A 14,413-nucleotide genomic window follows, 5' to 3' on the forward strand; every position below is an offset into this window, starting at 1 on the left:
TGGGTGGTTAGCATGACAAGAAAGTCTACATACCTGAATGCTCTCACTCAAACTCACTGCCACCAAGGCAATCCCAACTCATAGTGACTCTATAAAGGCAGAGTAGAACTGCACCTGTGCATTTCCAAGACTGCAACTCCTTATGGGAGTAGAAAGTCTCATATTTCTCCTAAAGAGCTCTTGGTACCCTACCATTGCTGACCTTCCAGGGAGTACCCTGACATGGAGCCCACTATGCCACCAGGACTCCTGGCTGCTTGAATACTATGTGATCACAAATAAAAAGTTAAATTCCATTTTTCACAATGAAAACATTTCCTCGCAGTCCTTCCGCCACGGTGTGGTGCTGTGGGGGAGCCTGACGGGTTTGTAAACCCTGGAGCGAGAGTCTGCCGGGCCGAGGTCGCTGCAGTGCGGAGACCCCCGGGGCGAGGCCAGCATCACCATGTCTGACCAGGAGGCAAAACCTTCAACTGAAGACTTGGGGGATAAGAAAGAAGGCGAATACATCAAACTCAAAGTCATTGGACAGGATAGCAGTGAGATCCACTTCAAGGTGAAAATGACAACACATCTCAAGAAACTCAAAGAATCATACTGTCAAAGACAGGGAGTTCCAATGAATTCACTCAGGTTTCTCTTTGAAGGTCAGAGAATTGCTGATAATCACACTCCAAAAGAATTGGGAATGGAGGAACAAGATGTGATTGAAGTTTGTCAGGAACAAACGGGGTTTTCAACAGTTTAGATATTCTTTTAATTTTTTTCTTTTCCCTTAATCCTTTTTTATTTTTAAAAATAGTTCTTTTGTAATGTGGTGTTCAAAACTGAATTGAAAACTGGCGCCTCTCTTGCAAACATCTGGCATTTCAAATCCTAGTGCTCAGTGTTCAGTAGCGTTTTCTCACTGTGCTGACTTTTGATGATCCAACCTCAGCCCCTTCATAATTTCCTCCTCTTCTTAAAAGTTACATGTGTGCACAGAGAGGTCCCTTGTCCAGGGCTGTGCATTTGCAGGCTTGTGGGATAAATAAGACTGACCATTGCAAATGTTCACAATGACTTTCCAATTGACCCTGACGTTCTAGCATTTGACTGTTTTCCTCCTGGACTGTGGCTTTCAGTGGGAGATAGAAGGTTTTCAGAGAACTGAACTGTGGAATAATGACCGTTCCTTAACTTTCGAAGCTACTCTGAAAATCTGAGAGTCTGGACCAAAAGAAGAGGCTGCTCCCATTGGAAGAGTCATGGTGACAAATGGAGAGTAGTGACGAGCTCCAAAGATGGCTTCACTGAAGAGACAAAGCGTTTTAGATGGAGATGAAAATCTTGTCAGAAGATCCCAGAAAAGTTCTAAATTACATTAGCAATTAATAAAGCTGTTCAGGCAGAAGTGTATTCAACAGAAAAAAAAAAAAGAAAACATTTCCTCTATTATTTTTTTAAGATCATTTTATTGGGGGCTCTTACAACTCTTATTACAATCCATGCATTAAAGTTTCCTTTATTGGGCATTTATAGAGGTCTAGACAAAAACATGTACATATGCAAATATATATATGAGGATGGGGAAATAGATCTATGTGCTTATATTTATAGGTTTAGTATTAAAGTGGTGGAAGGACATTGGGCCTCCACTCAAGTGCTCCCTCAATGCAAGAATACTTTCTTCTATTAAATTGGCATTCTATGATGCTCACCCTCCCAACAGAACCGCTGAAGACAAAACGGGTGAATAAGCAAATGTGGTGAAGAAAGCTGATGGTGCCCGGCTATCAAAAGATATAGCATCTGGGGTCTTAAAGGCTTGAAGGTAAACAAGCGGCCATCTAGCTCAGAAGCAACAAAGCCCACATGGAAGAAGCACACCAGCTTGGGTGATCACGAGGTGTCGAAGGGATCAGGTATAAGGCATCATCAGAACAAAAAAATCTTACCATAGTGAATGAAGGGGGACGTGCAGAGTGGAGACCCAAAGCCCATTTGTCAGCCACTGGAGATCCCCTTGAAGAGGGGTCTAGGGGAGGAGATGAGTCAGTCAGGGTGTGATGTAGCACCGATGAAGAATACAGCTTTCCTCTAGTTCCTAAATGCCTCCCCCTCCCCCCCCACTATCATGATCCAAATTCTACATTGCAAGTCTGGCTAGACCAAAGGATGGACACGGGTACAGATAGGAGCAGAAGGCACAGAGAATCCAGGGCAGATGATCCTTCAGGACCAGGGGTGAGTGGCGATCCTGGGAGGGTGGAGGGAGAGGGGGTTGGAAAGAGGGAACCAATTACAAGGATCTACATCCTCACTGGGAGATGGACAGCAGAGAAGGGGGGGGAGGGAGGGAGACTCCGGATAGGGCAAGATATGACAAAATAACAATCTATAAATTATCAAGGGCTCATGAGGGAGGGGTGAGCGGGGAGGGAGGGGAAAAAAAAGAGGACCTGATGCAAAGGGCTTAAGTGGAGAGCAAATGCTTTGAAAATGATGAGGGCAAAGAATGTGCAGGTGTTCTTTACACAATTGATGTATGTATATGTATGGATTGTGATAAGATTTGTATGAGCCCCTAATAAAACTTAAAAAAACTAGGACTGACAAGATGGCTCTAATTCCAACCTTACTTCATTAATATGAAAATGCCTTGAAAAATAAATCTTTGGCTAATGAAAGCCCCCCCCCCCAAAAAAAAGAAGAAAGTTTCCTTTATTAAGGTTGTTGGCCACCTAGAATATACACCATTTAAAAATCTAGATTAAAAAGTTAAATATCAATTTAGAATATTAATGTATTGATTGATACACAATTTTGTGATATCACTCATTTAAAAATACTACATCTAAACTCATTTGATTTATTTTCTTCATATGCATCATTTGGTTTTCTATGTTAATTGTTGTTGTTCTTAGGTGCTGTTGAGTCAGTTCTGACTCATAGCAACCTTGTGTACAAAAGAACGCAACACAGCCTGGTCTCACCCCATCCTCACAATTATTCTTCTGCTTGAGCCCATTGTTCCAGCCTCTGTGTCACCCTACCTGGTCGAAGCTCATCCCCCTTTTTGCTGCCCCTTTGCTTTGCCAAGCATTATGTTCTTCTCCAGGGATTGTCTCTCCTGATAACCTGTCCAGAGTATGTGAGATGAAATTTTGTCAGCCTTGCCTTTAAGAACCATCTGGCTATACTTCTTCCAAGACAAATTTGTTTGTTCTTCTTCTGTCTGTCCATAGTAATTTCAATAATCTTTGCCAGCATCATACTTCTAATACACTGCTTTTTCTTTGGTCTTCCATATTCAGTGTCAAACTTTTACATATGAGAAATTGAAAATGCCATGGCTTAGGGCATGTGCACCTTAGTCCTCAAAATAATATCCTTGCTTTTCTATACTATAAAGAGGTCTTGTACAGTCCGGCTAGACTGGAGTATGTATACTGGTGTAGATAAGAGCTCTTGACACCGGAATCCAGGACAGATAAACCCCTCAGGAACAATAATGGGAGTAGTGATACCATTAGGGTAAGGGGAAGGTGGGGGGAGAAAGGGGAAACCAATCACAATGATTGACATATAACTCCCACACCTGAGGGGGATGAACAACAGAAATGTGGGTGAAAGGAGACAGCGGATGGTATAAGATATGAAAGTAATAATAATTTATAATATATCAAGGGATCATGAAGGTAAAAGGGTGGGAGGGAGGGAAAAAAGAGGAGCTGATGTAGAGTTCAAGTAGAAAGAAAATGTTTTGAAAAGGATGATGGCAACAAATGTACAAATGTGCTTGATACAATTGATGTATGGATTGTTATAAGAACTGTAGGATCCCCCAATAAAATGATTTATTAAAAAAAAGTCTTGGGCTACAGATTTACCTAATTCAATGACAAGCAGACATACTACCATTTATGTCAGTTTGCCAAACTGGTGACTTGTGTGTTGCTGTGATGCTGAAAGCTATGTCATTGGTATTTCAAATGCCAGCAGGGTCACCCAAACGTAACAGATTTCAGCAGAACTTCCAGACTACAAACATGCTGTGAAAAAGGTACAGGCTGTCCACTTCAGAGGCATTAGCTCCTGAAAACCTCATGGATATTTGTGATGAGGTACCCTGAAGTTCATTCTGACTCATAGCAATACTGTGTACAATAGAACACAACACTGTGTGCTCTCTCAGTGTGCTTCACCAATACCAAAATTCAAAGGCTTCATTTCTTCTTGGGTCTTCCTTACTCGTTATCCAGGTTTCATATGCATATGAGGTGATTAAAAATGCCATGGTTTGGGTTAGGCACCTTTTCATCTTCATTTGCCCAATACTACAATCTGTTTCAATTTTTTACTGCTGTTTCCATGAGCACCAAAATAAAATGAAATCCTTAACAACTTCAATTATTTTTCTGTGTTTCACGATACTGCTTATTGGTCCATTTATGAGGATTTCTGTTTTCTTTACATTGAGTTGTAATCCATACCGAAGACTGTGGTCTTTGATCTTCATCAGTAAATACTTCAAATCCTCTTTCAGCAAGCATGGTTGTGTTGCTTCCAATCCTGCTGTTGTATTTTCCAGCTTCTTGAATTGTTTGCTCAGAATAGAGATTGAAAAAATATGGTGAAAGGATACAACCCTGACACACACCATTCCTGATTTTAAACCTGCAATAACCCCTTGTCCTCTTTGAACAATTGCCCCTTGCTCTATGTACATGTCCCAGCAGGACACAGTTAAGTGTTCTGGAACTTCCTCTCAAGGTGATCCATAGTGTGTTAGGATCCACACAGGCAAATGCCTTTGCATAGTCAATAAAACCCAAGTAAACATATTTCTAGTATTCTCTGCTTTCAACCAATATCCATCTGTTGCTGATGTAACAGTGTGATCACTTGCTCCCTGCCCTTTTCTGAATCCAGCTTGAATATTTTTGACAGCTCCTTTTCAATATTCCACTGCAACTATTTTCCAGTTGTCATCATCAAAATTATACTAGCATCTGATATTAATTACCTATATTGTTGTATCATTTCTCCATTATTTTACATCACCTTTCTTAGGAATGGGCACAAATACAAATATCCTCCAGTTGGTTGGTCAGTTAGCCAGCTGTCTTCCAGATTTCTTGTCATAGTCTGGAGAGTACTTTCAGTGCTACATCAGTTTGCTGAAGCATTTCAGTGGGTTCTACCACTTCTTGGGGCCCTGTTTTTCACCAGTGTTTTAAGTGCAGCTTGGACTTCTTCATTATCATTAGTAGTACTCCTGTGCTGCTTCTTAAAATGATTGATGTCAACCAATTTTTTTCTTAACATAAAATGACTTTACTCTCTTATTTTTAAAAATATTGTGTTTTAGATGAATGCTTGTACAGCAGTTTAAGTTCCTATTTAACAAATTTTATGTATATTATTACATAACATTGGTTACGTTTTCACAATGTGTCAGCATTCTCATTATTTCCATTCTGTGTGCTTCGTTTCGATTGATCAAGCTTCCCTTCCGCTTCTTGACTTTTCATCTTTGATTTGGGGGTAAATGTTAACTGTTTGATCCCATATAGTTGCTTGTTTAAGAGAACACATTACTCACGGGTGATATTATTTATTTTATAAGCTAATCTATTGCTCAACTCAAAGGTAACCTCCAGATATGACTTCGGTTCCACCTTCAAAGATTGTCTTACGCCAGGAGTCTCAGGCATTCCTCTAGTTTCTATTGATACAAGTAGATCTTACCTTTTTAAAAGGAAATTGAATTTTCTTCTACATTTTTCTTTCATTTTATCTTGGACCTTATTTCATATCCGTGGTCAGAGCAATTGGTAGCTAGACTCCACCTAGTTCTTCTGGACTCAGAAGAGAAGTTATGGTTTGTGTGGAGTTTCTTCTTCGAGTCTTTGATTTCCTTCATTCTCCTTCATTCTGTATGAGTGGACACCAATAGTTACATATTAGATGGCCACTCAAAATCGCTTTTTTTGCCCTAATTTTTAAAATGTGAATTAAATAAAGGTCTACAAAGAAGATCACCAGTTTTCTTTTTTGTTTTTTTTAGGGGTTTTCCGGAAAACCAGAAAACCTGCTAGACAAATTCTAAAAGAGCTGTAACACTGATCACCAGTTTTACATTAAACAGTTTATGCACATTTTCCCATGATTTTCCTGTTTCTATTCCTCCTCCTTTCCTCACTCTTCTAAACCCTCGGGTAAACACTTTTTATCCTAAATGGTTGATCATTTTAGTGCAGGAATGGGTTCAGTTCCAGGACTGAAGCATCACTAGAGGTCATAGTCTTGGGGGTTCCACCCATCTCTATCCAACCAGTATGCCTGGTCTCTTTCATGATTTTGAGTTTGTTCCACAATTTTCTTTAGCTGTAGCTAGGGCCTTCTAATGTGATCCTATTCAGAAAAGTTGGTCATGGTAACAGTATCTAGTTCTTCTGATCTAGGGATCATGGATGTGGTCCATTACAGACTTACTTATGGATATACTGTTCAAAAAGGGAGTTCCACAAAGAAGGGACAAGCCAGCCAAGGTGCAGTATAGCACCGGTGAAACACACAGCATACCTCTAGTTCTTTAATGTTTCCAACCCTGCCACCACCGCCCCTCCCCCCACCCCCTCCACTACCATGACCCTAGTTCTACAGAGTTCAGTACAGGTAACCCTTTTTGGAACAATAATGAGAGTAATGATACCATGAGAGTAGGGAGAAGGTGGGGGTAGAGGGGGAGAAAGGGGTGACCTTTGGAATAATCAATGTATTAACTCAGTCACATTCCCTGAGGGGGACGAACAACACGGCGGATGGTGTAAGATATGAAAATAATAGTAATTTATAATTTATCAAGGGTCACAAGAGTGAGGGAGGGAGGGAAAAAAGAGGATCTGATACCAAGGGCTCAAGTAGAAAGAAAATGTTTTGAAAAGGATGATGGCAGCCTATGTACAAGCATGCTTCATACAATTGCTGTATGGATTGTTATAAGAGCTGTAAGAACTCCCAATAAAATTATTTATAAAAAAGAAAAAGGCAGTTCCTCTAGTTTGCGTGTGATAATTGCTAAAGAAGTATAAAACCGAGGAGGACTTGCAGCGGCCACCCAAGCGTCGTGGCAGGACAGGCATTTCGAAAGTTTCTTCCCCTCTTTGGTGGAAAGGAGTGCCACTGAAACTGTAACTAACCAAAGGAGGCATTATGCTTCCAGAAAAATCGCAAGGAAAAGTTCTGCAAGCAACAGTCATAGCTGTTGGGTCCAGCTCGAAAGGAAAGAGTGGAGACATTGAACCAGTGAGTGTGAAAGTTGGAGATAAAGTTCTTCTCCCTGAATATGGAGGCACCAAAGTAGTTCTAGATGATAAGGATTATTTATTTCGAGATGGTGACATTCTTGGGAAGTATGTGGATTAGAGGAAGCTACTGTTGAAATGGCATCATGTGAAGCTGCCCATTCCACTGAAGTTCTGAAATCTGTCATCATGTAAATAATCTCCACGTCTCTCTTTTATAATAAACTCATGATATGTGGTGTCGCTAAAATTTTGTTTCTTTGTTTTAAAACATTTCCAAATAAAAATATGCAGACCAAAAAAAAGAAGTGTAAAACAATTTTCAATGGTAGTAAGCTCTTCTAATGTGGTCCTGTCGGTGTATATGGACACTTGCCATATTTGCCTGTGGCAAAGTAGAATGACAGGTGACTGCGAGCCCTGAATCTTCCTTTCCACATTAGAAGTTAGTCCAGGTTCTCGTGATTAAAGCGCTGGCTCTCTCCAGTGAGGAAGCGTCTCTGAAAGGCACAGGGCAGGTGAGGAGATTTGAGATTTCAGAAGAGTTAGACATTTTCTGAATCGCCACATCCTTTTTTTACTTTACAGTGCTTCTCAGTGATGGCCTTGCCTTTTTAAAATTTTTCTTTTCTTTTTAAACCTCAAGGTAAAAAGAAAGTTTTAGAATTGAGAGCCTTCACCTTCTTCTACCTGGACCTTAAGTAAAGAAAGTAAAAACGATCCAGTCATTAGTTGGTGTTCAAGAATCTTTGAAAAAAACTGTCAGGTCTTAATTTCTGAAATCTTATAGTGATAGAAGTAGAAACTATAGCATAATGATCAAAAGGCTCATCTTTGGAATTAAATTGTCTAGATGTGAATCTCATACGCTTACCAGTTGTCACTGACTCAATTCTGACCCAGAATGAATTCACAAGTGTTAAAGAAGAGCTATGCTCCATGGGGATTTCAGTGACTGATTTTGTAGAAGGAAACATCCTTTTGTGTAGTGACCAAGTGCTCTCACTGTTCACATCACCCAAGGGTGCCTAACTGTTCATTCACTCACTGCCACTGAGTTGAGGGCGACTCTGAGGGACCCTAATATACTAACTCTATGCATTTTAGCCTCTGGTTTTTTTTTCTTTAAAGTGGGATCAATATTCATAACCCTTCATAATGTTGTTTTTATTTTTCTTTAATATCTAATATGTATTGTTTTTTCACTTAAAAATGCATTGTCTCACACTCCAAATGTGTTTCTAAATGTTTTTAAAGGAGTACTCTTAAAAGTCAGTTCTTTGAGAAATCCACTGAAACAGGTCCTGGAATAAATAAGTTGAGAATGCTTAAGTTATTGACATTTGAGTATCACATAGTTCAATAACATAACAACCTTCCAAAATAAAGGTGAAGTCCATTTTAAGTAAATCAATTTGAAAAGGACCTGAAGGAATCATGGTTACTTGCTTTGAAAAAAGTATTTACTATAGTATTCCTTAAAATAGTTATTTCACCATTTTTATTTATTTGCTATATGAGTTGACAATAATTCAATGGTATTTTAAAAACACATGCAGTGTACGATCTACTCTGATATATAACTATGATTTCATATCTAGCAGGCAGTTAATCTCTAGTCTAACAGGGAGACATTTACCTAATGTCATAATTTTATGTAGTGAGTACTACATTTATACTCACTCCTCCAGAGACCAGGTTGTTAAGGGAAAATCAAGTTACACACAAATGGAGGATGGTAACATCAGATCACAAAATGGAGGACGGCAACATCACTGTGTAATTCCCAAATCACAACATTATGTACCTGCCAACCTCACTGAAAATCATGGCCCAGCCAACTTGATACATAATCTTAACCATCAAAGCCAGTGTTATTGTCACCCCCAACCTCAGTATCTGTTATATTCAGACATATGTTAATGCACAAAATAGTAGTATAATAAATTTTTCAATAATGTTGTAAAGGTGTAATGTCAGATAACAAGACAATCAATAGATGAATAGTCACAGGAAGAAAGGTAAGCACCCACCTAAGGTTGGCTACGTTAGGAAGTAGGACTCTCTAAGCACAGGTGATCCTTGATAACTGAGACATCCAATGTGAGATCCAGGAGTCATAAAGAACAAGGTTCAAGAGCAGACAAGGACTACATCACAGAAGATTCACAAGCCATCTACAAGGAGCTTAGAATTTATACCCTGTTTTTTCAGTCTCTAAATTTCAAATAAATCAGTCAGGAATAAGAAACTGCTTTAAATATCCAAATAAGGGAGGGAAAAGCAGGGAAGGAGGGGGGGAAATGAGGAGCTGATGCCAAGGGTTTAAGTGGAGAGCAAATGTTTTGAGAATGATGAGGGCAACGAATGTACAAATGTGCTTTACACAATTGATGTATGGATGGATTGTGATAAGAGTTGTACAAGTCCCCAATAAAATTATTTTTAAAAATAAATAAATAAATATTAAAACAGAAAGTAATTATAATTAGAAGAGATATTTTGTGGAATTTACACATTTAGGTTCATAATCCAAACCAAATAAATTTAAAGATTCTTTGAAAAGGGATTTTTGTTTTTATTCTTTCAGGTCAAGATTTTCCGCTTACAAATGTCTAAGTACGTTAGCTACCTTGTTTGTTTGTGTGTTGTTGTTTTTGGCTTATTTGGGGGTGGTTTTTTTTTTTTAGGGGCAAAGACTAATGAAATAATTATGAGCTCTTTTTCTATTTTAAAGATTAATACTTTTACCCTGTTCTTTGAATTTTAAGATGTATTTTGAAAGGAAAGAGATTGTTAAAGGATCCACTTGGTAGCCAACAGAATGTATTTTAAATACCGAATTGTTAACCATTTGAAATTTGTCCAATGGTTTTTTAAAAGACATCAAGTAACTGTTCCAAAAGAGTAAATATAGGATTAAGTAGATGCAGTTTAATTTCAGAGTTACGCCCTTAAATCTGATTATGCATAAGAAAAACTTTTCACGGCAATAAAGTAGAGGCAGAAGAGAAAGAGTCCCAAACAAAAAATAAAAGAACTTGCTAATAGCTGTGACATTTTAAAAAATTGCGTGCCAGATAATCCTTCATTAGCTGTAAGAAGCTTTTATTTCTGCATGTCTTATTATCTCCAGCGCCTGGCATTGTAATCCTGTAACTGGGAGTTAGAAGTTATAAATAAAAGCCCCTCAGTGTCTTCATATAGCTGATCAGTGGCAGGTAAAATTTGCAGAGACTAAAGATGTTTACATCTTGGGTTTTTCTTTTATTTGACTTTGAAACAATTTAAGTGAAAATTGTTGGGAAGTTTGGTTATATTGAACTCAACATTTTTTATGAATCTGGATAAAAGATTAAAACTGAGCAGCAATGCCAAATCATGAACTTTTAAAGCTGGAATGGAACTTAGAGCCGAGGTATAGTGAGAGGAGGTGAGGATAAAGAGGGCACTTGCTCTGGGTGCAAGTCCATGGAGGCAGCTGATCAGGGGTGAATGATCGTCTGAGGCGCCACAAATTTGAAAGATGACCAACTGAGGCAGCTGGACAAGAGAGTAGTCAGTCCCTATTTATCTTGAAAATGGAGGGCAGTGTTCAATGTAGAGTTGTCTCTGGACACTCACTATGTCTCTGACCTAGAGATTATGTAGACCTTGCTATGTCTTCGATTTAGAGATTACCTAGGCCAACCCCCTCTTTTTGCAGACCATGAAATTAAGGCATAAATAAACTAAGTTAATTGATTTAATGCCATAACACCAATTAAGAACTAAAACCTAAGACTTCTTTCCAGTGTACTCTGATGCTGATCAACTGGCCAGTGTTCTCTGATCAAGCGTTCACCCAAAGCTTTGATAGCACAAGTGTCAGTCATGATCACTAGATAATTTGTTATTTTTGTCACTTGCCATTAAATCAGATCCAACTCATAACATACACCCAAATGAAACGTTGCCTGGTTCTACTGCATCTTCGTGATCATTGCTATGTTGGAGTGCATTGTTTTGGCCACAGTCTATCCATCTCTCTCAGGGCTTCCCTCACATTGACAGCCTCTCCAATTCATCAACCGCGATGCCCCTCTTCAATGCTCCTCATTGCTTATGATGTGTCCGAAGTAAGTAAGCAAGTCTCACCACCCTCACTCGATTGGGTATCATCTAAAACTGATTTGTTCTCATCTTCGACAATCCCTGGGATTTTCAATATTTGTCACCAATAACATAGGTCCACTGCATCGATTCTTCTCTCTTTCTTTGTTCATTCTTTTTCATTTGCTTGCCTATGAAGTGATTACAAGAACATAATTTGGCTTAGGGTTAGGATTTCTCAGATGGGTTTGGATGACTTCAAAGCAAGTTAATCTTGTTGAACACTTTTTAAGGTCATTCCAAATTTTAAATTCTGGTGATAAAGAAAATGGGTTTTTTTAAAGGAAGACATATAGACTAATTTAACAATTTGATGGTCAGTCATTATATTTTATTACTATATTGTTCATAATTTCTTCCTTTTTGAAACTTTTCCACCAATTGAACAAAAATGGAATCTTTTTCTCCCCATGTGCATATGATGCAAAAAAACAGTATAAGCTGATGGGGGGGAAAAAAAATCTAAATTTGACCTCTGATGCTATTCTTTTGACTATCTCAATTTGGTTAGGCTTAGGAAGTCATTTTAGCTTCTTTTTTTTTTTTTAGACGTTTTATTAGGGGCTCATACAACTCTTATCACAATCCATACATACATCAATTGTGTAAAGCACATCTGTGCATTCATTGCCCTCATCATTTTCAAAGAATTTGCTCTCCACTTAAGCCCTTGGCATCAGGTCCTCTTTTTTATTCATTTTAGCTTTTAAAAAAATAAGTACGTTGGGGTTAATATCTAGTTATAATATATAATATTGAATTACTACAAATTCAACTTTGGAATATCCCCAAAGATTTTGTCCTCAACCTTCTCTCTCTCTTTTTGTTTTTTTGTAAAATTTTTATTTTATCTCTCTGGAAACCTGTCCTAGAAGTTTAAAAACATTATTATTATAAATAAATCATTTAATTGGGGGCTCTTACAGATTTTATAATTTATGCATCACTTATATCAAGTGCATTTATACATATGTTGCCTTCATCATGTTCAAAATATTTTCTTTCTGTTTGAACCCTTGGTATCAACTCCTCCTTTTTCTTCTCCCGCCTATCCTCTCACCTTCATGGACCTCTGATAAATTACAAATTACCTTTATTTTCATATCTTACACCACCTGATGCCTCCCTTCATCCACGTTATTGTTGTTCATCCCTCTGGGTAGTGGGGGGAAATTATGCGTCATTGTACAGTTCCCCATTTTTCCCCCTTGTCTCCCCACCTCTTCTCTACCCTTATGGTATTGCTAGTCCCAATGCTGTTCCTGAGGGTTTATCTGTCCTGGATTCCATCTGTTGAGAGCTCTTAACTGTACCAGTGTACATGCTCCAGTCTAGCAGGATTTGTAAGATGGAACTGGGGTCATGATAATGGGGAGGAGGAAGAATTAAAGAACTAGAGGAATGTTGCATGTTCTGTCAGTGCTGTGCTGCACCCTGGCTGTCTTGTTCTTTCCTTGTGACCCTTCTATGAGGGAATGTCCAATTAACCACGGAGGGTCTTTGGGTCTCTACTGCAACCCCATCATTTGCATCGATATATTGGTTTGTTTGGGGTCTTCTGATTCCTGATACTTGATCCTGTCAATACCTCATGATCACATAGGCTGGTGTGCTTCTTCCATGTGGGTTTTGTTGCTTCTCTGCTAGAAGGCTGCTTGTTTAGCGTCAAGCCTTTAAGACCCCAGACACTTTATCTTTTAACAGCTGGGCACCATCAGTTTACTTCACCACATTTGCTTATGTACCCATTTTGACTTCAATGATCCTGCGGGAAGGTGAGCATCACAGAATGCCAGGTTATTAGAACAAAGTGTTCTTGCATTGAGGGAGGACTTGAGTAGAGACCCAATGCCTATTGCTACCTTAATGCTTAACATTTAAATATATGTACATAGACCTATAGGCCTATCATTATATATTAATATATTTACAGAAACGCATGCCTAAATGTCTTTTGCCTTCTAGTTCTTTCTTCTAATTCTTTTTACTTTCCTCTGGCCCACCTCCATGTTCTACCTTCATTCAACTCTCAATACTTTCTCTCACTTGAATTGCACTTGATCAAATCCCATCAGGCATTCTGTGTCCTCCTTGCCGTCGATTTAGATTTCTTATTGTTCCTTTCTCCCACCTCCGCCTCTCCCATGTCCCCCCAGAGTCATCGACCCATTGTTTTCTCCTTGGGATCAATTATCCTACCTATCCTACGTGGATAGACATGAGAAGAAGGAAAGAGAGAAAACAAACAAAAGAGCACAACACACCAAAAAACCCAACCCTGTAATAGTTCCAGGTCTGTCTGCTGACCCTTTTGAATGTTTTCCAATCTGGTCAGGTAAAGTGCCACACCCTGCCCAACAATTCAGAGGTCTCTTTTTAGGATTCCTGGTATACTACATTGTTTTGCTCCTCTTGTTCTGCTACAATCCACTTGGGCTGGGGGTGGGGGTCAGTCTAGGTCCAATTACCACTCTGTGTCTCCAATGCTGTCCCCTGTAGCTCTGTGGGTCAGTGGGGGTGTGTATGTCATGTCTCATGATGTGGCCAGCCCCACAGTCCTCTCTGTGCATTGGCTGTTCCCAGCAGGAATGTAGTCCTCAAAGCCTGGTGGGCCAGGATGTACTTTCTCTAGCTCTCACTCTCGCTCTCTCCCCTCCACCCAACAGCACCCCCCCCCCCCCATCCCTCTTCCCTCTTAGTTTTTTTCTGGTGTGGTCTGGGCAGACCTGCCACTCTCTTTGGGCAGTATCTTCAGTGCTGCCCTCTACAGTGCAGTCTTCTGGGGAGGGGTCCGACTTAGTTAGGACTGGGGCTGTCCCCAGAGACTTTTCTTTTTGCTACTTCATGCTGGTCTGTGACCCTTGAGGCTTGCCGCCAAGATTGGCCCTCAACCTTCTTGTTTTCCTTCATTCTTCGCCTGAGTTACCTTTTTGAGTTTCTTACCTAATACAAGTGATTCCTAGAACGGA

At 39.3% G+C, this 14,413-nt stretch overlaps 2 protein-coding genes, 1 non-coding gene and 1 pseudogene across 4 annotated transcripts in view; 3 read left to right on the forward strand and 1 right to left on the reverse strand.

Annotated features, from left to right (window-relative positions):
- TAOK3 (TAO kinase 3) overlaps positions 1–14,413 on the forward strand; it is a 212,827-nt gene that overhangs the window by 80,935 nt on the left and 117,479 nt on the right. The window lies entirely within an intron of this gene.
- Positions 329–1,049, forward strand: LOC142428783 (small ubiquitin-related modifier 1-like). Its single transcript, XM_075533613.1, has one exon. The coding sequence runs from the start codon at positions 446–448 to the stop codon at positions 746–748; it is 303 nt and encodes a 100-aa protein (XP_075389728.1). The 5' UTR covers positions 329–445; the 3' UTR covers positions 749–1,049.
- LOC142429610 (10 kDa heat shock protein, mitochondrial pseudogene) lies at positions 5,058–7,413 on the forward strand (annotated as a pseudogene).
- On the reverse strand, positions 6,051–6,110 carry LOC142430032 (U7 small nuclear RNA). Its single transcript, XR_012780521.1, has one exon. It is a non-coding gene; the product is annotated as a U7 small nuclear RNA (small nuclear RNA).

This window comes from Tenrec ecaudatus, chromosome 16 (assembly GCF_050624435.1).
Source record: "Tenrec ecaudatus isolate mTenEca1 chromosome 16, mTenEca1.hap1, whole genome shotgun sequence".
In the NCBI taxonomy this organism is placed as follows: Eukaryota; Metazoa; Chordata; class Mammalia; order Afrosoricida; family Tenrecidae; genus Tenrec; species Tenrec ecaudatus.